General features: G+C 38.8%; 1 protein-coding gene across 7 annotated transcripts in view; it reads right to left on the bottom strand.

Annotated features, from left to right (window-relative positions):
• HNRNPC (heterogeneous nuclear ribonucleoprotein C) overlaps positions 1-24,864 on the bottom strand; it is a 62,742-nt gene that overhangs the window by 21,877 nt on the left and 16,001 nt on the right. For 5 of the 7 annotated variants that reach the window (XM_014592793.2, XM_014592792.2, XM_027765517.1 and 2 more), the window contains 3 exons: positions 11,491-11,768; positions 8,623-8,737; positions 8,014-8,061 (listed from right to left, as the gene is read on the bottom strand). In XM_014592793.2, the coding sequence (XP_014448279.1) occupies positions 8,014-8,061; positions 8,623-8,737; positions 11,491-11,731 (404 nt within the window). In that variant the 5' untranslated portion in view covers positions 11,732-11,768. The remainder of the gene's footprint in view (positions 1-8,013; positions 8,062-8,622; positions 8,738-11,490; positions 11,769-24,864) is intronic. The other 2 variants (XM_006161423.2, XM_027765518.1) reach the window with 1 other exon arrangement.

Genomic DNA, 24,864 nt, shown 5'->3' with positions numbered 1-24,864 from the left:
AAAGAGAAAGTGAGAAAGCAAGTGATCAGGGTACAGGACTTGAAACACAGTCAGCCATGTGGGAGACCAATGTCATTAACACCACCCCACTCTCCATTCCCAAGACATTAGCTCTCTAATTGCAATGACACAGGGCATATTTTTTTTCTTTTTTTGAGAAGTTTTTGATTTAGGGCATGTGCACTCTCCAGAAAGGGAGAAATCACTCCCCCCAGGGGTGATGGCCACGCCTCAAACCCTTCTCCTCCATTCTCCTCTTAGGATCTTCGGTAGGCATGCACACATGCCAGGCCTGAGTTTAAGCCAACAGCTCCTAGACTGGGTCCTAGACTCAAACCACCGTAGACTACATGGGAGTCCAGAGACATAGCCATTAGGCCAACTGCTGGTCCCTCCAGGGGATCTTCTTTAATGGAGGAGAAAAAAAAAAGCACACACACGCACACAATATATATATATATTGACTTGTTAATCCAAAGCTTAAAAATTTTTGTGCTTAGAGCAAAAGCGGGTTCAAAACTTATTTCAGCGGTTTCGCCCAACTACTTTTCTCCATAATCTACCAGGCATGCCTCCCAAGAAATTTTGAAAAAACAGCAAAACTGCTTGTTTCCCACAAGTCAGACAACTCCAGTGCTAAAAATTCCTTTTCCTTAAATATAACCTTTAATGGCATGTCTCCCATACATACAACATTTCAGTTTATGACTGTATGATATATTCTCAACCTATGACCACAAATTCGTTACTACTGTCATTCACATAAACACCAATGTACTTTAGAAACCGCCTCTTTCCTGTATTTACAATGTAAGTTACTTAACACAACTTTTCCTCTAGTTTGACTTTTCAAGCCATGGATGTGGCTGTTTCAAAGAAGTGCCTATAGGACACAACTCTGTAACTTGTCATACTAAATCTTTCAGTGTAGCCCTTATCCAAAATGCCTGATACTAAAAGGGTTTCTGACTTCAAATTATTCCAGAGCCTGAAATATGTGCATACTTAAGAAATGTGATACCTTGGGGATGGGACCTGTATCTAAGCATGTAATTATTATGTTTCATACATGTATTATACATATGGCCCTGAAATATGTGCATACTTAAGAAATGTGATACCTTGGGGATGGGACCTGTATCTAAGCATGTAATTATGTTTCATACATGTATTACACATATGGCCTGAAGGCAAAATGTCATAATCATATATTTATTACCTAAGAAAAAGTGGGAAAGGAATGAAATAAGGATAACCTTGGGAACCAGCAGTTAGCATAATGGCTATGTCGCTGGATTCCCACGTAGTCGACTGTGGTTCACGTCCCGGACCCAGTGGCTTAGAACTCATGCCGGGCGCGTGTGCGTGTGTGCCCAAGATCCCAAGAGGAGAATGGAGAAGGGACTGCGGCGTGACCATCCCCCCTGGGGGTGATTTCTCGCTTTCTGTCTCTGTGTCTCTGTCTGGCAAGCGCACACACCCTATAGCAAAAAAAACCTCTCCCAAAAAAAAGAAAAAAAAAAAAAGAAATAAGGATAACCTTGATAGGGCTGAGTCTGAACCCGCCCACAAATGTGTTCAGCAGTATCACTGCTCAGAGTAACCCAGGATACAAATGGGTATCGCCCCAAATGGCTCCAAAGTCACTGAATAGCACTCTACTGAATACACCATCCTGGCTCCACTTGAACGCTTTTTACTATTGGGTGAATGTGCTCGCTGGGGGTAGGGGAGAGGTGTGGATGGGGAAACACGACAAATCATACTACAAATGAATGACAACTCCCTAATCCCTTGACCTCCAGTCTCCCCCTGTAATTTCTTAAGCTATCATGTTTGGGACTTGAACCATGTAGTTAGTCATATCCTTACATAGGTCTCATCAGCTCAAAAACTTCTGAATTTTGAAGCATTTCAGGTATTAGATTTTCAAAATTAAAGATGCTTTATACTTACAAAGTTCTACACTATTACATAAATTCTAGAACAGACTAGCAGGTGATCCAACTTCTAAAGGAAAGGAGAACAGGATTATAATTATAGATTTTATTCTATAAACATGAGTATAGATGTGATGACTTGTGATGGCTATTAAACCATTAAGTTGGGGCCAGCAGGTGACGTGGTGGTTAAAGATGCTGGACACCCACATGGTCAACCATGGTTCAAGTCCTTGGCCTGTTTGCTTCCTTTCTCCCTCTCTTTGGTCAAACTGAAAACAACAAAATTAAAACAATTAAAAAAAAAACAAAAAACACTAAATTTTGTGTCATAAACAGAAAACACACATCAAATCAAAAAGTACAGTCAGATGGCTATGGCAAACATAACTTTCATTTACAGTCATTTCAAATTCTAGGGAACCAGCAGTAAATGTGATGGCTGTCGCTGGACTCCCACATAGTCGACTGTGGTTCGCGTTCTGGACCCGGTGGCTTAAAACTCAAGCCGGGCGCGTGTGCATGCGTGCCCAAGATCCAGAGAAGAGAATGGAGAAGGGATTGCGGCGTGACCATCCCCTCTGGGGGGTGATTTCTCACTTTCTGTCTCTATGTCTCTGTCTGTCTGGCAAGCGCACGTGTCCTATAGTGAGAATCTCTCAAAAAAAAAAAATTCTAGATCAATTTTTCAGTACTTTCCAGTTTTCTCGCCTTTTTGATAGGACTCCTCAAAAACTACACCTTCAAATACGTGTTATCTCCAACACTATGTTAACAAATTTTATTCTGCCTCTGGCATGACAGCACAGGCTAAATGAAAATGCTTTAAACACAATATGGAGGGCCTGGCAGGTGGTGTGGTGCTTAAGGCACTGGGCTCCCACATAGACAACCACTGTTTGGGTCACAAAACTGGAGGCTTGATTTTTTACTTTCTCTCACTCTGGTCAAATTGGAAAAAAATGATAGCACATGATATTAATTAAAAATAAATTTGGTTGGGAAGATGTTTTTGTATCAGGCACGTTCACACGCCAGAGAGAGAGAGAGAGACAGAAAGCGAGAAATCATCCCCTAGGGGGGATGGCCACGCCGCAATCCCTTATCCTCCATTCTCTCTTGAGATCTTGGTGACACGCACACACACCCAGCATGAGATTAAGCCACCAGGTCTGGGACTCGAACTATGGTCGACTACATCCGAGTCCAGTGACAATAATTTGCCATAATGTTTAAGGAACTGTACTCTCACCTGGCTGAAAGCGAGTCAAGCCCCACATCTAGTGGCTAAAAAATCATGTTGGGGGCCTATGTACATGAGTCTCAAAAACCTGAGGAGAAAAGGAATTGCACTGTAGCCATCTGCCTGAAGGCAGTGTTTTCTAATTCCTTCCCTTCTCTGGGGAATGCTCGATACCTATACTAAAATCACTCAAAAAAAGAAAAAAGAAAGCAGGGACAGGGCTTCCTGGCCAGCTGGTTGAGCTGCAAGTGTGGCCAGCCAGGGTACAGGGATTGGTTGCAAAAGGCGGAGATTTCAGGCCCGCTTGATCTTAGCAGCCAACAGCCATACTAGGCTCAGTGGGTTTACTCAGGGTAGTGAGGTGTCTTAGTCCTTTCCACCCTCTGTTGCCACCTACAGGCTGCGCAACACTAGAGACAGGAAGTGCCTCCTGCAACCTCCACCCTACAGGGGGCTCTTAATCTCTCTCCCCTTATAGCATGCCCCCCTATAACAACAACAAAAAATTAGTATCTTGGGCATGAAGTGAATCTATACATGTTTTGATTATTTAATAAAAATGAACTATCATGCTTTAAACTGATAGGGAATCCATGATTGATAGAAAATTCCCATAAGAGTTCGTGGGTCTTTCGAAATGCCTATCTTAGGTTTTCTTTGAGTAGTTACAGTAACCCTAACAACAAACATTGTAATTCTAATTTTGGGGATGAGAACTAAGATTATACAATAAATATAAAATGGCTTTGAGTCCCACTGAGTAATAAGGATTCAGCTCTCTCAGTTGTTCTGCTATGTAATGGCTACCTTTGGGTTGAAGTTCTGAATCCAGCAGCTTAAAATACATGGCAAGTAAATGTGCTTGTGTACCTAAAATCACACACACACAAAAAAAAGAATCGAGAGGAAATTGCAGCATGGCCATACCCTTAGGGGGATAATTTCTTGCTTTCTGTCTCTCTGGTGAGGGCACTGGCCTTATAGTAAAAATCTCTTTAAAAAAAAGAGAGAAAGCTTTTATCTCTCTCAATAAAGAAAATTTAAAATAAAAATAGGGATATACCTCATGAGAGAAATTATTAAGTAAAAATAGACATTTTTATTAAAAACAGAATTTACTATTCCAGAAAGCTTGATATCAAGAAATGGTCTTAAACACCAAATGTGGTTTAATTTAAAAAAATTACTCATTTGATTCATTCATTCATTTAACTTTGACAGAAGAGATAGAATAAGGCAAGAACATCAGGTCCAGAACTCAATTCAGTCGTCCATGTGAAGAACTGAACTTTAACTACCAAGCTACCTGCCAGCCTTTCTTCTTAAAAAATACCCAATTTATGACTTGTAACATTTATGTGTAAATCTCATTTTTTCAGGTTATGATCACAGGATATTCAAGAACATCACTGATTTAAACCTCATAAACATTCGAGGTAACTACAGCACACACTAAGAGACTGTTTTAAGAAGAAGCAGATAGTGAAATGATTACACTGCTCTTTCAGAGCTCACTGGATTTGAGTTCCAGACTGGGCAGCTTAACACTCACGCTGAGCACATGTGCATGCATGTCCAAAATACCGAGGAATGGAGGAAAAGGGATTAAAGAATAGCCATACCCTCTGGGGGATGATCTCTTACTTTCAGTTTCTGTCTCTGGTAAGAACATGAGCCCTATACCAAAAAATCTCTCTTTAAAAAAAAAGTGACTATTTTATTTCCCAAACCACAAATAAATTGACTGTATTTACCGCTTTTTGTCTTAATGAAAGAACTCTGTTTTATCCACATCTATTATATAAAGACATACACAGAATCCCCAAACTTAGATAAACTTAAGGTATCTAAGACCCAACACGTGGTTCTCTCTTGATGCAACAACACGCATTTTCCCACAATTTATGTCGAACTCTAGTTCAGTCAGATCTTGACCAACAACTCCCAGTTGCTATACAAGTTACCAGAAAAATCAGTTGAGGTTAATAGAAGAGTGCAAACAATGCTATTCCTGCCCTTTCTGAAAACACCAAGCACTTTATCAACAAATTACTAAAGAAACATAACTTTGCCTCTTAAAAAAAGTCCAAGGACCAGCAGTTTGCGACCAGCGGTTAGCGTAATGGCTATGTCGCTGGACTCACACGTAGTTGACAGTGGTTCGAGTCCCAGACCTGGAGGCTTAAACTCACGCTGGGAGCATGTGCGTGTGTGCACAAGATCCCGAGAGGAGGAGGGATTGCGGCATGGCCATCCCGGGTGGGGGGTGATTTCTCGCCTTCTGGCAAACACAAGTGTCCTATATGCCCCTATAGTAGTAAAAACCTCTCAAGAACAACTGATTCACCGGATTTGTTACATACATTAATGACCAGAATATTAGCCATGACTAAACAGGTGTTAAGTATGCCTCACAAGGAAGAAAAACTGCATAATTTAAATGTTCTAGGCCTATACTGCATAATTTTAAAAATAATTTTATTTTACTTTATTTCTTCTAATTTGAGCAGAGAAGGGGAAAAGAGAGGGAGGGAGGGAAAGACAAACAAATTGAGAAACCAAGCTGCTGGGTCTGGAACTTGATAGCAGTTGACCATATGGGAATCGAGAGTCCTTTACCAACACGCCAAATGCTGGCCCCTATGCTACATAGTTTCCAAAATAGCAAATCAAATAAACCTAAAGATTTCTTGTATTAAGACTGTTTCCAAAATGTTATTGTGCTAATTGTGAAAAAATAAAATTAATTTAAATTTGTTATTATAACTTAATACTTGCTATAAGAATGAGTGAATGAGGTCTCAGCAGAGGAGGAGGGGGTTAGGAGGGATGGAGATTGAGAGTGAGTGTGCGCCAGAATATGAGAAAGCAAGGAAGCCAACCCTGGTCAGTTATGGGGTTTCCAGCACCTTATCCACCATGTCACCTAATCGTCCCAGTGACATTACATCTAGACTAAAGGTATAGAAGAGGCCAGGTTGAGAAAAGGATATTGAAAACGTGAAAGCTCTTTACATGCTCACAAGCACAAGGACTACACAAACAATTTCCATGAAACATACCCCCATCCCCAACAGGGTTACTTAACATTAACTTATAATTTGATTCCCTAAAAACTAAATCCTACATTTGTTCTGACTCTATTATTTTTGTCTTTCTTTTTTTCTTTGCTATAGGGCACGTGCGCTCGACAGACAAGACACAGAAAGCAAGAAATCAATCCCCAGGGGGGATGCCAACACCGCAATCCCTTCTCCTCCGTTCTCCTCCCGGATCTTGAGCACGCACGCAGACGCACGCACCCGGCGTAAGTTTTAAGTCACCGGGTCCAGGACGTGAACCGCGGTTGACTACATGGGAGTCCAGTGGCATATCCGTTACGCAAACTGTTGGTTCCTGTTCTGATTCTATTATTTTTGTTTTGTTGTTGAGATTTTTGCTATAGAGTACATACACCTGCTGTCAGAAAACGAATTTAGCCTGGACTACAGGCAATGACTACGCTAACACTTGTGTGAGTTTCAAGGCACCCCGTCCAGGACTTGCAACATGGTCGGCTACATGGTAGAGTCCAGCACCTTAAGTACAATTCTACCTCCTAGCTACCTAACTCAATTATTTTTTAAAATTTTTTCTTAAAGAATTATTTTATTCATTTATTTCAATTTGACCAGAGAGAGAGAGGGAGGGAGTGGGAAAGCAAGCCGCCAGAACTGTGACTTGAACAGCAATCAGCCTAACTCAGTTATTGAAAGCCAATCCCTTTACATCAGTCTAATCTGTTATACAAAATTTAACTATTCAAGCAACTTGTATTATTAATTCAACTCTATTTTATTAGCTGGTTTGCTCAAAGATTTTCAACAGGGTGTTATGAGCTCACCAGAGATAGACTGAATAAGCAAGCACTACAAAATGGGGTATTAGTCATGCCACAATCCTTTTACTTCATTTCTCTATCTCACATAAATGCTTTTCAAGCAGCCATGATAGGGATTTGAGCCATAGTAGGCCAAGTTAGGTACTGCTCAATATGCAGTTACACTGCTACTGTCCAGAGATATAGCATTATTGATTATGGGATTAAGTTTAAATAGTGTTGCAGTGGTTCCCTAAAAAGCTAAGCTAAGGTTACCTCAGGTGTTGTGACTGGAATACTGGGCTCTCACATGGCTAACTGTGGGTCTGAGTCCCAGAATTAGGAGCTTGTTTTCTTACTTTCCCTCTTTATTTTGGTCATGTTAAAAAAACTAGTAACAAATAAATAAAATAAAAGAATTCTTTAAAAAAATAAATAAATAAAAAGGCAGGCTAAGTTTAGGCAAGTATATCAAAGAATAATGGGAAAAAAAAAAGGGAAAAAGTCCACTAAACTAACTGTGGGTCTGAGTCCCAGAATTAGGAGCTTGTTTTCTTACTTTCCCTCTTTATTTTGGTCATGTTAAAAAAACTAGTAACAAATAAATAAAATAAAAGAATTCTTTAAAAAAATAAATAAATAAAAAGGCAGGCTAAGTTTAGGCAAGTATATCAAAGAATAATGGGAAAAAAAAAAGTGAAAAAGTCCACTAATTTTCATTTTACCATTAAGCCAGTAATCCTTACTTTATAACTGACATATCCCTATAACGAATGACCTGATTATGTCAAATCAACAGAAATGTGACCATATCTAGTCTACAAGAAAATTTGGAACAAAGTATTATTGTTTTCTTTTTGATGAACACGTGTTTAGCACTCGCTACTTCAAAAAACAAATTTGTTCCTACAACATTTATAAATGGTTCTTACTAGCTTTTTGTCAGAATATACAAAATACCTTCAACGTACCTGTCATAATAATCGCGTTGAAAGTCATAGTCCAAATCAAAGGAGGAGCTGGAAAAAAAAAATACCAAAAAGGATTAATTCAGAACTGTTGATGTTAATTCACAAAAGCAGATGGGGGAAAAAAACATGCCAAACCAATCACAATAAATAGATAAAAAAGATTAGCATAGTATAATCCCCAACCTTTAAAACATATCACTAAAAACCAATCACCTTAGACCACTAGACAAGCAGTGGGTAATTTGTAATTCAGGTGAAAGTTCTCTAAATTTTCACAAAACAATCTACCAACTCAAATAAAACTAAATATACAACAGTAAATTAAACATTACTATTCTGCCCTTATTCCCTTTCTTATTCCCCAGCTTCTTAAATAAGCAATTCTAAATTATTAATATAAAACATCTCTTTATAACAGCAAAATCTCAGGGATTTCTATTTATTATCTTAAAAATGTGAATAGGAATCACGTTTACTCAAAATTAACAAAGTATTATTTGTACACAAATATAACACATAACATTTAACCCCCTCCCCCCAACCAGAAAACAGATAGAGAAGATGCCCACTGATGGACACAATGCAGTTATAAATAATAAAGTTCCGGACCTGAGTAGAGGGGACGGAGAAGGGTGTTCTGGTACTGACCCGTACATCTCCGCTGCAGATCGTTTCACACCTGCTTTTCCTCGGTTCACTTTTGGCTCTGCAGCCAGATTAATATCTGCAAAAAAATAGAACAAAAGTTTTAATGACAACAGTGTAGGTAGAAATGTCAAACCATAAATACTTTTAGAAGAACACACTCATGTAAATCCTTAACTGCCTAAAAAGGTATCTTACTGGGATTAGTAGAGCGTGTAATGAATAAATTGCTGGACTCCCATGTGAGCAACCACAGATCGAGTCCCAGATCTGGCACTTAAAACTCATACAGCGCATGCATGAGTCTGCCCAAGCCCCCGAAAGGAGGATGGAAAAGTGACTGTGGCATGTGGCCATTCCCCTTGGGCGGATGATTATTTTTTGTCCGTCTCTCTGGTGATTGCACACACTCTGTAACAAAAATCTCTTAAAGCTCAGGTGTTTAGTTTACAATTTTTTATACTTTATTCTGTACCAAAGTAGTCATCAGATCAAACTACGTTTGTCTTTGGTATCCCCTTCACCCTCAGCTCCTACTTGGGACCTTGTTTTCCAGGAAAACTGATAACTCAGTAACTTTCTGAAGCTCAGTATCAAATAACCTACTGAAAACAAACAAACAAAAAAATATGTCGGTCAAGCATCATTATGCAAACCTTCAGATTTATCAGTTCAATAAACATATTCCTGATTTCTACTGTCATCTAATGTCTGTCTAATAATTTTGACTTTGGAACTAAGTAAACTTTTCAAAAAAAGACAGTTCTGGACTTGGTGGCTTTCTCTCACTCTCTCACGATTGAGTGCATGTGTCCAAAAACAAATTTTTAAAAATAGAAAACAAAATTAAATAATTCCTCTTGAAAAATTAGAAAAATCTTAAGGATATAAAAATGCAAAAGACAAAATGAAACAATAGAATCATTAACTATCATGTTAATTACATATTATCAAGGAATCCCAGAAGCAACTCTACACTACCAAACTTCTGAGTCAATATATAAAGGGCATAAATTCTAAAACAAAAAAACAAAACCTGCAAATATAAAATAAAATGCAGTAATCTAAATTTTACTGCACACAGTCTTTAGCCCAATTCTTCTAAGTCTGGGACCATGAGGTTTACAGGAACATGCCAGGGACAGCAAAGTCCAAAGAGAAATGGAAAAGGGTTTAAGGTGTGACTACACCCCATGAAGGGTGCCTTTTCATGCTCTTTCTCACTTTCCTCTCTTTAATGAGCACATATTCACCCTGGCAAAATTTTATTTTTTATATAGAAAAAAGTATAAAACATCAAGTTCAACTCAGGAAAAGTCATCAGGTGACCTTGGATATCATGTACCGCCAGAAAGCAAAAGAGAGATAAGAAAAATGAGTTAATTGGTAAAAACAAGGTTATGTTACTGGACTCCCATGCACTTGACCATGGCTCAAGCCCCAGGCCGGGTGCAAGGATGTACATGCCCAAAATCCAAGAGAATAAAGAAGAGATTGTAGGTTGTCCACCCCGAGAGGTGAAGGGACTGCAGGATGGCCATAGCCCCTAGAGGTAATTTCTTGCTGTCTTGAGCACAAGCCATATAACAAAAATCTCTCTTAAAATAAAAGTTTCTGTAAATTATGAAGTGTGGTAAGTTCAATTTTTAAAAATTTTTTATTAAAATTTCCTTCTGCTGTTAATACTTAATTATCAATTTTAACTTAACCGGGGAGAGAGAGAGAAGTGAGAAAGCCAAGTCACTAGGTCCAGGACTCAAACCCTGATTGATCGTGGAGTGTAGCGCCATTACCAAGTTAACTGCCTCCAGATGAGATATCACAAATTCTTCTACTTTTATGTCAGGCAAAAAAAAAGAAAAGAAAATAATAAACATCATAATGAATCACATAATGTATTCATTCTAAGACTCTCATAAAACTTGCTTTAATTCATTTTTTATGATCATTTTACATGAGAAAGTTTTGTATATTCCAAGCTTTCCCGTTGTTTGGGAGTAGAAAGACAAATATAAAAATCTCCTGTGAATGTTTTTGCAACTAATCGTTGTACCTTTTCTATAGACTAGAAGGGGTTGTACTAGAAGCTTTTCTTCTGAATCAATCCTCTCAATTCATCTACATTCTCTTGACTACCCTCAAAATACTATCACTCCAGGTAAGCCTATAGATAGGTACTCTGAAGTGCTATTGTATCTCCATCTTTAAAAACTATTTATTTTGAAGGTTATTTCTCATTCATTTATTCTTTTTTTTTCTTTCTTTTTTTCAATTTGACCAGACAAAAAGAGACAGAAAGTGAGAAAGCAAGCCACCAGTTCCAGGACTCATACGGAGGTCGACCACGTGGGATTGTCCAGCACTTTAAACACTGTGCCACCTGTTGGTCCCCTATTATCTCTATTTTAACAAGCAACAAATTAAGATTTGGCCAAGCTATGCTTCCCAGCCAAATGCACATTAAGAAACTCTAATACAGGATCAAGCAGTATGACTTCAAATCCTATATAATGTCTACAATATATTCTTTCCCCCAAGTCTACTGTAAGCATTAGGCTATGGTCATTTAGGTAACATCTCTGCAGTATGATACATCAATCTTCACTACCCTATCTTATATCAGAACGCCAAATCAAAGAGTTGTCTAACTTCTACCACCAAAGATACCATAATATCCTTCACTTAGCACATTAAGCCTAACGCATTTTATTACACTGTTGTCACAGTTACAACACTCAGACTATTAGATTTACAAAGAGAAAAAAGAAAAGTGTACAGGAAAACCCAGGCATAAATTACATTAATGAAAAAATTCGACCAATTCCATCTTACCTAAAACCTGGCCGGCAATCATCCTGCCATCCTCTCCTGCCACAGCAGCCCGGGCATTCCTCTCATTAACATACTGAACGAAGGCAAAGCCCTTATGAACAGAGCAACCCACAATTTTGCCATACTTCGAGAAGATTGCTTCCACATCAGACTTCTTGACCACAAGAGTGTTGAGATTCCCAATGAATACACGGGAATTCATGGAGCGAGGATCTGTCTTGTTGGTAACATTGCTGGCCATTGCGACTGATGGTAAGATTCCTCACAAAGCCAAAAAGCTGTAAGGAAAGAAAAAAACATCCTGGTAAACATCAAAGACAGTATTTGTTAATAAAACTTTTCTAACTGTGATCTACTGTAACTTACCTAGACTACTAGTCAACTTAAAGTTGAAAGTATATGCTTTTTACCAACTAGAGACCTAAATATACCCTTAAAAGAAATTCAGTGTTGTCCCCTCCATTTTATTCCAACAGAATCAGATCATTTCTCAAGAGGAGGGAAATATATCCTCCTCCCTTTTGGGAACACATTTCTTCTAAACATTAATTCCGAGTGACCCTTCTGTATTTTAAGTGTTAAGTAAATCAGAACACCCTAAGCTCCTACGAACTACTTTCAGCTGCTTTTATCTTCCATTAGTGATCGCCATTCCCTGCCATCAGTAATTCTTACTAGCCGCTTATTAAAATAAGCCCCATACATTCCATCCAAAATTATTCAAACACCACATTCTGCCTACACCATTTGTTGGTGAGATGAATATGAATAATGTAACTTTATTATTCAAGTATAATTAACTTTCTTATCTAAAGGCAAAAATAGTCACGAACTACAGAAATATTTCCACATACTTCCATGTATTTATAATATGCTGTAGGTACTGATGCCATCTTTTTATGACTACAAACTTACGTATGAAACAATCTACAATATACCTGGAACATTAAATAATATTGGATGGTGATGATGATTAAAATAATAATAATAAAAACCATATGGACCAAAGAGTAACATAGTGACGAAGAAACAGAATAACTTTCCTCAGACAATTTAAACAAATTATTCTTTATGTCATAAAGGCTCAATCCTAATAGAATTATATGGAGACACATGATATTACCAACTCAGATCCTTTATTAGAGATAATAGTTTCAATTTTTTTTTTTAGCTTTTCTGTAAGTCTATTATGCCTTCACATTTCATCCTCCCTAAAACTAGAACAGAATTTAAAGAGTAACACTCATAAAATTCATTTCCACTGGGGTAACTAGGTAGCTTGGAGGTTAAGACACAGGATCCTACATGGTCGACTGTGTAGGCCAAGTACCGGACCCAACAGCTTAAAAATCATGCAAGGTCAGTGTGCATGTGTGCTCAAAAATCTGAGGAAACTGGAGAGGGGTTGAACCATGTCCACCTCCCCAGGGGGGTGATTGTTACTTTCCCTCTCTGTCACTGGAAACTGCATGTGCCCTATACTAAAAATAAGATTTGGGCTACTGTAGCGTCAGGTGGATGCAATGCCAACCTATTAACCACACTCCTAAAAATATATCTGAAAAAAATTAAAACTGTCACTACAAAATTCATTTTCCATTGAACATTTTTGACTGTTAAATACACAAGTACGAGAGCTTATTACAATGGTATTACCACTGTCTATTTTATAGATTTCATAGTTTTAAAAAATAACCAAATTATCTCAAAGCACTTCACTCTATGTCTGCTTATTAAAATACCTTATCAGTGAAACCCCTGGAAGGGAACAAAGATGATCAGTACCCTAAATGTAAAACAATCAATCTACTGGAAATAACGCTGGGACTCCTGGGGAAAAAAAGTAGCTTCCCTGAAACCTCACCGAAATAGCAGTGAGGCAAATTTAAGACAGCAATCAACACAAAACTTTGTAAAGGTAATCACCACCGAATTCAAAGCTGGTAAGGCCAAATAGTCAACCTGTATAGGAACACCAACTGGGGGAGGCAAAGAAAGTAACCTCAGTGTTTAAAGACCTAAATCCAAGAACCCCAAAATAAAAGTTTCCACATTTGTGTTTGGAGACTTCCCCCAATTATTCCTACAACATGCATATTCATGATTCAGGGTTGGCTGAATCTGGGGCTGCATCATGGCATCAACACCCTAATGGGAGTGTTTACTTGCTTTCTCAGAAAACAAACAAACAAACAAAAACAAAACAAAAAAACTTTAGTTTGCTACAGAGTGCATACATTTGCAGAGAGAAAAAGAGTAACAAATTTAGCTGTTGAATTCTGGGCATATGACCTGTAGGTCCCCAGTTTGGATTTGCCATAATTTCATTTTCTAAGTACAGTTCCACAAATTCTTCTGGCCCATTTCCTGGGAATAGTATCTGTGGCCAAAAGCTTAATCCAATGGACATGAATTCTGACAAGACTATAGGCACTGTATTATTCATGCTTAAAATTCTATTGTCTACATCTAGCTTTTAATACATCAGAAAAAATTCCTGAGAAAAATTACTTCTACACTGGTTCTTATTAATAACAGTTTGCCTTTATAAAGCCTTAGTATTTTGTTAGCACTCTTGTTGTACAGTACATTAAGTATAAAATCCTTCAACCAGATTTTCTTCCCATAAATATGGTATTATCTACTTCTGCGAAGTTTCCTGTCAGAACATTAGATTAGCCCAACGTATGAATCTTCCCTGCAAAATCCTTTCTATTCTATGAATACATGGCTTTTATGCTCTAACAACTCATTAAGTTTTTTTTTTTTTAGTTAACAGAAATTGGGTTGGCCTGATGGCAAAACAGTTAAGGGAACTAGATCCCACAGAGGTGACCACAGTTCAAATCTCCATCCCATTAACTTTAAAAACACTGGGTACGATTGTATGCATGCTGCAAATGCCAATTGGATATAAAATGGAAGAGATTATAAAAGGTGGAAGATGAAAAGAGACTGTGACATGCCCACACCCCCAAGGAAGGGATTTTATCCCTTCCCTTTCTGTTTCTCTCAAGCAAAAGCATCCTCTGGCAATTAAAGAAACAGTTAAGAATATAAAAATCAGAATAATGCAATAAATCCCTAGAGTAATACTATTATGGGTAAACAGAAAAGGTCATTTTTTCCTACTTCTTTCCTTTTTTTAAAAAAAAATAAAGATTAAGTGGTAGGAAAGGACTGCCTGGACACACTTTAAAAAAAAATCAAAAGCAATCAAGCTGAGGGACAAGCAGGTGGCCTAATGGTTAGTCGCTGGAATCCCAGAGTTAGAGGTCAAGTCACAACAGTGGGATGTATGTACCTGCCCAAATTCCCAGGAGAATAAAGGGATTGGCAGGTGGCCATCACAAACACCCCCCACACACACCCCGGCCATGGAATAATGTCTGGATTTCTTCTTCTGGTGAGCACTTAGTCATATAGCAAAAATCTCTCAATAAAAACACCAAACAAGCCTATAAAAGAACAGGTTATTTTTTTTTTGGTGGGGGGTTCTTTGTGGGGCGCGTACACTTGTCAGAGAGAGAGAGAGATAGAAAACGAGAAATCACCCCCAGCGGGGATGGCCACGCCACAATCCTCTCGGGATCTAGGGCACACACATACACGCGCCAGGCATGAGTTTAAGACGCAGGGTCCAACACTCAAACCACGGTCGACTACATGGGAGTCCAGCGATACAGCCATTGCGCTAACTGCTGGTCCCAGGTTATTATTTTTTTTGGAGAGGTTTTTGCTATACAGGGCGTGTGTGCTCCACAGACAGACAGACAGACAGAAAGCGAGACATCAACCCCCCCCCCCAGGGGGAACGGCCACGCTGCAATACCTTCTCCTCTATTCTCCTCTCGGGATCTTGGGAACGCACACACACTCACCTGGCAGGAGTTTTAAGTCACTGGGTCCAGGACGCAAACCACAGTCGACTACATGAGAGTTCAGTGACATAGCCATTATGCTAACTGCTGGTCCTGAGAACAGGTTAGTTTTTGAATATAAGCCAGTAGCAAAAGAAACGGGGTGAACCTTTACTTTATTCTACACATACTGAGTAACAAGCTTTTTTTTTTTCTTTTTTCTTTTTTTTTAAAAGAGAAGTTTTTGCTATAGGTTGTGTGAGCTTGCCAAGGGACTAGTCCTTTACTTGGTCATCTATTCACACTGGTTAAATCATATTTGTAATTACTTATACCCACTGATACAGAAGTGGGAAGAAGCAATACAAGACAACAGGTAGGACATTATCAGATGCCAAAAAATTTACAGAACAAGTGCAGTAACACCCTAAGTTTAGTAAATTTCAAGTCTACCTTATAATTTGCTTTATCACTACCTTTAAAAATGTAAGCCAACTAAACTCAGATTAAATTTAACTCTGGGGACCAGCAGTTAGTGTAATGGCTGTGTCGCTGGATTAACTCACGCCAGGAGCATGTGCGTGCCCAAGATCCCGAGAGGAGAACGGAGGAGAAGGGGTTGCAGTGTGGCCATCCCCCCTGGGGGGTGATTTCTCGCTTTCTGTCTCTCTGTCTTTCTCTTTCTGTCTGGCTAACGCACGCACCCTATAGCGAAAACCTCTCCAAAAATAAAAAAATTAAAAAAATTAACTCTGTATACATAAAATGCTACACACAAAAAATGTCTCACATTTCTATGCACAACTGTAAAGACAATACAGTACTAGATGGGAACAATATGTTGACAATTTTTAAAAAGGATGACTAAACCTTGATTCTGACGTTTTCATTCTGCCTTTCACAATTTGTTAACAGTGTTGTCAATACCATTTTCGATATACATTTACCTGCTTACATAGAGGATCATCATCTGGTCACACTTCAGCTCCTCTTTTGCCCCTTAAGGTCCCTTTGTTGCTTTTGGTACACTTTCTCATACTACTTTGATATTATGCTGGCCACTTTTAATAACATCCTCCATCTTACGGATTTTTATTGCTTTCAACTATCTCTCTGGCTTCCTCACAGAACTCAACAAAAAATTATTGCCTATATGCCTCCAAAAAGAAGAATATTTTAATTTGCAGTATTTCTAAAGCGTATGTACAACACAGACATGATCTGAAGATAAAGACATAGCACAGGAAATATATACTGGTTTGAGATTTTTGGTATGACACAGCACTTGCCACTGAAATAGAAAGTGATGTATCACCCCCCCATAGGAGATGGCCATGCCACAATCCCTTAGCCTCCATTCTCTTCTCTGGATTTTAAGGGCACGCACACACACGCACCCAGCGTGAATTTTCAATTACCAGGTCTGGGACTAGAACCAGAGTCGGTGACATGGGAGTACAGTGACATAACCATTATACCATTTACTGGTCCCAATGCTAGTATTTGTTAAGACACTTCCACACAATGAAAATACAATGACAGGCCAGCAGGTAGCACAGTGGTTAAGGTGCTAGACTCCCACATAGCTGACTATATTTAGAGTCCCATATATCTTGCTGTCTGGACAGCATGTGTGCCCTATAGCAAATAATGGTGAATTAATTGTTTAAAAACCAAAAATAAAGAACTATGAGTGACAACAGATGAAAGAAAAATTCAAACTGGATCATAAATATGAAAAAGTGCCATCAGGAAATACCATCAAAATTAAGACTAAAATTTCCACTTTTTTAAAAAAAGATTTTACGGGCACGTGTGCGTGCTTGCCCAAGATTCTGAGAGGAGAATGGAGGAGAAGGGATTATGGCATGACCATCTCCCATGGGGGTGATTTCTCACTTTCTGTCTCTATGTCTGTCTGTCTGGCTGGCAAGAGCACGCGACCTATAGCAAAAAATCTCACACACACACACACAAAAAAGAATTAAAAAAAAAAGATTTTAGCCAGAGTGCACGCACTCACCGGAGACAGAGAGAGAACGTGAATAATCAACCCCCATGTTGGATGGGCACCTAGCAACCCCTCTCTCCCACTCTTCTGGGAGTTTGGACATACACATGGATCCAATGTGATTTTCAGGTTGCTAGGTCCGGGACTCAATTTGTGGTCGTCCATGTGGGAATTTAGCCTCTTAACCACTAAACCACCTATCGGCCCCCTAAAGATACTTTTTAAATAAACTGGAAAAGATTCTACCAATGCAACAATGGATTGATACAGCTGTCCATGGACTGAGAAGCACTGGCTAAAAAGTGCTTGGTGAGTGGACAACAGAACATAAGTTGTCTTTAATTTGAAAATTAAAGATTAAGGAATGGGAAGGCAGGTCCATATACCTGGTATCAATGAATGAACTGAGGATGTTCAAATTTCAGATCTCATGTTTGTTTTGTAATTGGCAAAGAGTAACGCAGGTGGTGTGGTGGTGAAGGGTGCTTGACTCACTACATGTTTGACCACAGTTCAAGTCCTGGACCTGACGGCTTGCTTTCTCATTTTCCCTCCCTCTGCCTCTCGCTCTCTGTTCCTCTCTGGTCTAATTAGAAAGAAATAAAGCAAATAAAAGAATTCTTTAAAAAAAAAAAAAGTTCAAAGTTGAAAATCTATACAATACAGAAGTGGCTCATAACTAATAAATGGTTAACGATCTGATATTAGCAAAATATACATAAGGACATAATCAGAAGGGTTTATGAAAAATGGAATTAGACTGTTTATTTTGGTACAGAAGAAAATTAAATCTGGGGCAAGGTGGTTATTACAGAGGTTAAGGTGGCTTTATCCAATTTGGCTGACTGCATGGTACAACAGCTTAATAAACACACCAGGCATGTAGGTGTGTACACTCGCATAGAATCCTGAGAGAATGGAGGACAAGAGATTACAGTATGGCCATACCTCCTGGGGGATAAGTTCTAACTTACCCTCTTCCTCTTTTTTTCACTCTCAAATAAGTACAAGCACTCTCTAATAAAAACTGATAGTGAAACCCATGTGGTTTTATTATTACCCATTATCCACGGATGTTCTGAAGACCTGTCATATGTACGCCTGTAAGTAAATGAGACAGAAGTCTGAGCTAAAGTATCAAAAGATTGATAGTCAGTCAGTGGTATGATGGTTAAGGCAGCTGAATCCAAGGCTGGGAAGGGTTAAGCTACAGATCTGGCGGTATTTGGAAATACATGTGTCTGTGTGCCCAAGATCCAGAAAGGAGGGAGAGATAAAGAAGGATGGTAGCAAATACATTATCTTCATGTGTTTCATTTTTTGTTTTGAGAGATTTTTGCTATATGACATGCGTACGTGATAGACAGGGATACATAAAGCAAGAAATCATCACGCCACAATCCCTCCTCCTCCATTTTCTCAAGGTCTTGAGCACACATGCACATGCACCAGGCTTGAGTTTTAAATTACGGTGTCCTGGACTCTCTAGAGACTATGTGGGAGTCAGCGATGTAATAATTACACTATCAGCTGGTCCCTCTGCATGTGTTTTTAAGCTTATTTTACTAAGTACTTTAATAACAAAGAGTGTTTCCATCAAAGTTTAAATGAGTCAGGTTAAAATAACAAATTATAAATGAAGGTGTTGGGCCAGCTGGTGGTGTAGTGGGTGAGACAGCTGATTCATAAAAGTTCAATTCTGCTATCAGTCCTAGACCTGATGGCTTGAAAACATGCAGAAGTGAACATACATGCTCAAAATCCTGAGAATGGAGAAGGGATTGTGGTGCAGCCATCCCTCTCTATTGGAGTGCTTTCTCACGTACCCTCCTTTTCCCTTTAGCCAGATTGTAACAGAGAGCAAATAAAAACCAACCAAAATCTTCACATAATGTTAAAATTCTCTTAAGAGTATTTTTTTCCTCATTCACCAATGATCATGACAACCAGAGAACTTAGAAACTGAATAACTAAACACTAAATTTTTAACAGGCTCCTAACTCCAAATTTCTGTTCTTTAATATCCATTCATCAATAATCCAATTGTTTTCCAATCTTCAACAAAACATTTTATTCAAATTGTTGCTCATCCCTGCCTTCTATGAAACTAAGAAAATGCTGCCTTTAACCATCTTTTTTTTTAACCCCCAGGGGGGATTTCCACATGGCAAACCCTTTGTCCTCCATTCACCTCCTGGGACTTTGGGTATGCACACACATGTGCATGCCAGGTCCAGGACTCAAAACTGCATTTGACAACCTGTGAGTCCAGTGATGAAACCGTTAGGCCATCTGCTGGTCTAATGGTTCTCATCCACTAACATCCCTCTGAACCCAATAACTCAAATTTGGTTGCTCTTAAGAGTATACTGGATGGCTTCCCAGGCGGAATGGCTCCCGCAAAGGGTGGCAAGAAAGAGGCCTGTTCTGCCATCAACGAGGTGGTGACCCAGGAATACACTATCAACATTCACTAGCACATCCATGGTATGGGCCTCAAAAAAGGTGTCCCTTGGACACTCAAAGAAATCCGGAAATCTCCCATGAATGAGTTGGGGAATCAAGATTTGTGTGTTGATTGGTATCCAGCTCAACCAAGCTGTCTGGGCCAAAGGAATAAGAAACGTCCCCATCATATCTGAGTGTGATTGTCTGAAAAATGTAATCACAGTGAAGGTTCACCCAATAAGCTCTACACTCTGGTGACCTTTGTACCTGTTACCACTTATAAAAATCTATAGTCAGTGTGTATGAGAACCAAGGATTTTCAAATATAAAACCGATAAAAAGAGTACACTGAATCTTTAAAAAGCTCATGTAAAACATATACTGTGAATAAAGACAGGATAAACTGCAACGTTCTGCCCTACAATAAAACCATTTATCTATACTTTTCTACTTATGTTTTGAAGTTCCTCCATAAAGCGCTACATGTACTGCATATTATCCTGATTATTTTATTTCTGGTAATGATTTTCACTGTCAACAAATGCAATGGTTGCTAATACAGCCAGTAATGCTCATGTATTAATACAATGCTAACTTTCTGAATTTTGACATCTTTTCTTGGGATTTTTTAAACCAAGTGAATAAAATTTCTCAACTTGCATTTATGAATTACTTATAACCTTTATTAATTATTCTTCAGTGACTGATTTGTTTGATCTCAGAAGTCTGAAGAAAATTCCTCTTTGATTTTGCTATGTTTAGTATTGTATTACCAACCCCTTCCCCATTATATTATCATTCATGGATTTGGACTTACCCTCAGGAGTCTACGTCATTTACAGAAGTTTAATAAATATGAACACAATTTTTTCCTATATAAAAGCTTTTCCATGATACATTTCAATTTTGAATATATACCTCAACTTAATTTTTCTGCATATTTTCTATATGCAGAAAAAAAGAATCACTACTCTAGTTCTATGTTGAAAATGAATTAGTAAAATTATGAATCAAAACCCACCTCCAAAAACATTAAATGGGACAGCTAGAAAAAAAAATACCCATTCTCACAAATTCAGTAGCCATGACCAAACTTTAAAAAGAGTGACTATCTAAACCTGATGGATGTTGAATGTCCTAAACACCACATAAAATATGAAACATACTAACACTGAAATACACTATAAAAAGAAAAGGGAGGGATAAAAGCATACTAGGCTGTCTCTAGGCCTTAGTAGTTAAGGGAGGCAGGTCCAATATGGCCAACCACAATTCAAATCCTGCACTGGTGGCTTGTGAAAAAAAATAAAACACACACATGCCGGGCATGGCTGCATGTGACCCAAATTCCTACAAGATGGAGAAATGGAGAGGGGACTGTCACATAACCATGCTGGGAGGGGTGTGATGCTTTTTCCTACTACGCTGGGAACATACATGTGCTCTGGCAATAAAAAGCATACAACAACCAAAAAACAGGTCTGCAGTAATGTTTGTTTATAATTTATGTCCTTAATATTATAGGAAAAGATAAATACATTCTAATTGCTAAAAGCACACTCATGCCTATTTTAACTAGCTGTGGTGTGCCCGTCCCTCTGGAAAGCCAATCTTTTTGAAAACCTGACACTTGTTCTACAAAATGATACTCATTTATATTCTCACAGGCTAGGCATGAGGCATAAGCAAAACTAAGTACAGAAAATACTGAACAAGGTGCCTGGCACACAGAAAGCAATGCTGTTGCACCTGCTGGTACTACTACATCATTTACTATTATTGGAACACAGGAACCAAAAAATGGGGTAGATGATTAACAAACGATGTGTGCCTGTGTGTGTGTGTATATATATGTGTGTGTGTGTGTGTATATACACACACGCGCGCACACGCACACACTTTTAAAAAATTCAGTTGTCTCTAGGGACCAGCAGTTAGCTAACGGCTATGTCGCTGGACTCCCACGTAGTCAACCGCGGTTCGCGTCCCGGACCTGGTGGGTTAAAACTCAAGCGCGTGTGCGTGCGTGCCCAAGATCCCGAGAGGAGAACGGAGGAGAAGGGATTGCGGGGTGGCCCTCCCCCCTGGGGGGTGATTTCTGACTTTCTGTCTCTCTGTCTATATCTGGCGAGTGCACACACCCTATGGTGAAAAACCTCAAAAAAAAAAAATCAGTGTCTCTAGAATCTAAATACAAATTATCAATAAAACAAGTACCATCATTCACCTACTGTAAGAGCAAAAACAAATCATCTGAATAAAACAAGGACATAGACATACATATTGATTAAAAAATTAAAACAGAAGTGCCTGAAAATGAAGTGACAAATGAATTTCATGAATTTCAGCCTATCAATTGATGCAATACAAACAACTCTTATTAAATAGTATCATAAAGACGTTGAGAAATGCTCAAGATGTTAAAGTTTATACACAATATACAAGTTATCTAAAATACTGTGCCAGCAGAGGGCGTAGCTGTTATGTCACTGAACCTCCAAGTGGCCGACCACAGTTTCAAGTCCCAGACGCAGTGGCCTGGTACATGTGTGTTCATGACTGTACATGTTCCTGGGAGAACAGAGAAGGAATTGCAGCACAGCTATCCTCCCGCGGGGTGGGGCTGATTTCTCACTTTCCTCCATCATCTGTCTCTCTTAGGCAAGCATACACACCCTAAGGCAAAAATCTCAATTAAAAACATGTTTTCTAGATTACACAATAAGGTGTAAGACATTTCACAACCTCTTTCTTCCATTTGTACATCCAGTCAGGATTTTGAGTAGACACAGCATGCCACTTGAGCCCAGATTCTAACAGCTGTAGACCATGTGGATGTGACTTACTGACCAGTTAAGTTTCTAACATTTTTTCCTCATTTTTTATTACACATCACTGCAGTTTGACTTTATTCAACTTAAACGCTAATGTAGTACTTACTTTACTCTAGAACTTAATGATTACAATGTCCATATAGCCTACAGTCAAGGAAAGTTTTTTTTTCCAGAGATATTTATTTTGCTATAGAACGTGTGTGCATGCCGAAGAGACAGAGATCATTGACAGACACACAGAAAGTTGAAAATGGTCATCTTAAGAAAACCAAAACAATTGGGGGTCACATCATTCATTTGAAATTTTAACAGATACAGGCTCTGTCCTTATATATAAAACATTCATAAGCTAACCATGCCATCATTCTGTTTCTGTGAGTGCCACATCAGACGTACAAAATGAACTAAATGGGGCTAGCCTGTGGCATGTGCATTAATGGGGCTGGATCTCCCCAGCAGCTTGAAAAACATGCTGGAGGTCAGCAGATGGTATGGTAGCTAAGGGCACTGGACTCCACACAGCTGGCTGTGGTTCAATCCTGGACCTACAGGCCTGCTTTCTTTCTCTCTCACCCCCGTCTGTATCTCTTAAAACATTAAAATAATAATTTAAAAAACCATTCAACATAGCATTTTTTTTTTTACAATGCTGGATATCTGTGTGCACATGCACAGAATCCAAAAAATGGATAAGAGACTGTGGTGTGATTATCCCCCATGGGGAGAAGGGGAGGCTTTCTCATTCCCCTCTTCTCTCAGTCAGGCAATTCCTTGTGCCTTGTGGCAAAAAAAAAAAAAAAAAAAAAAAAAACTAAAATCTCTAATTTTGAATTCATCATGTTCTTAAATATAACAACTTTTTATCTTGTATATTAAAATTCTTTTAAGTAAACATCCTCTATGTACCATAGCACTTTGAAAAGAGGTTCCTGAATCTACAAATACCATACAAAAGTAGAAATATGTAAAAGAATGTTTTATACAGGGAAGAACCTTCATTTAGGGGTCTGCAGGTAGCATCCTGGCCTCACATGGCTGTCAACATGGCTTGAAAAACATTTTTACGCCTATGGGTGCATTCCCAAAAATCCCAAGAAGATAAAAGAGAAGGGACTGGAGCGCGGTCATACCCACCCCCAGGGAGTGTTTTCTCTTTCCAGAGAGCACATGTGCCCATAGGAAAAAAAGTAAATCTAACTATCTGCATTTCAAACTTAACTTCAGTAAAGTGGATTCTTGACTGTGAACTCAAATAGCTAAGACACATGCAACACACAAAAATGATGAATGAGGGGCCAGCAGGTAGATCACACTAGGAGCATGTGCCTACATGCCCTAAATCCCAACAGGAGAAAGTAGAAAATATTGCTATATGGCCACAACTCTGGAAGGCTGATTTCTCACTTTCTGCCTCTGGCAAGCATACGTGCCTTATGGTAAAAACCTTGTATATTAAAAAAAAAAAATCGATTAACAAAACATGTAAGGATGTCTAAGTGAAAGCTTACATGAATAACTTTTAACACGGTGTGAAAACTTATTCCAGTTTTTTTTCCTTTTTTATAAGGTTTTTGCCATAGGGCACATACTCTCACGATATTGAGACAGAAAAATCATCCCGAGTGGGCTGTCCAGGCTGCAAGCCCTACTTCTCCATATTCCTTTTGGGACTCTGGGCTTGCATGCACTTGCACATAAACGCAGCAGTATTTTCAAGCTGCCAGGTCCAGGACTGGAACCATGGTAAGTTATGTATGTGGGAGTCTATGGCCTTAACCACAATGCCACGTGTTGGCCTTATTTTAAAAAATACACTTGAAGGTGCTTGTACTTGTAAACTCCTGAGTGAAACTTGGGGTTGGGGTAAAGAGAAAGCACGAAGTAGTCAGACCACAGTCCCTTCTCCAACTCTTCTTTTGGGATTTTTGGTTACAAACACACAGGCACAGTATTTCTTCCCAGCCACCAGGACTGAAAACACACAACCAGCCACCTTAACACACACACACTTGCTGCCCGAGCAGAACTGTATCTTTACACTTAAAAATCTTTATTAAAGATCTTAGGAGGCTTGGAGCCAGCAGGTGGTGTTAAGGGTACTTGACTCCACATGGCTGACAGAATTAAAGTCACAGACCTGGCGGCTTGCTTTCTCTCTCACTCTACGGTCAAGTTAAAATGAAGTTAAATAAAATAATTCTTTAAAAAAAAAAAAAAGGGG

The sequence above is a fragment of the Tupaia chinensis genome, unplaced genomic scaffold (genome assembly GCF_000334495.1).
Source record: "Tupaia chinensis unplaced genomic scaffold, TupChi_1.0 Scaffold138584_1, whole genome shotgun sequence".
NCBI classification, from domain to species: Eukaryota; Metazoa; Chordata; class Mammalia; order Scandentia; family Tupaiidae; genus Tupaia; species Tupaia belangeri.
Note: the sequence above shows the minus strand (reverse complement) of the source record. Positions and strands in the feature narration are given on the sequence as shown.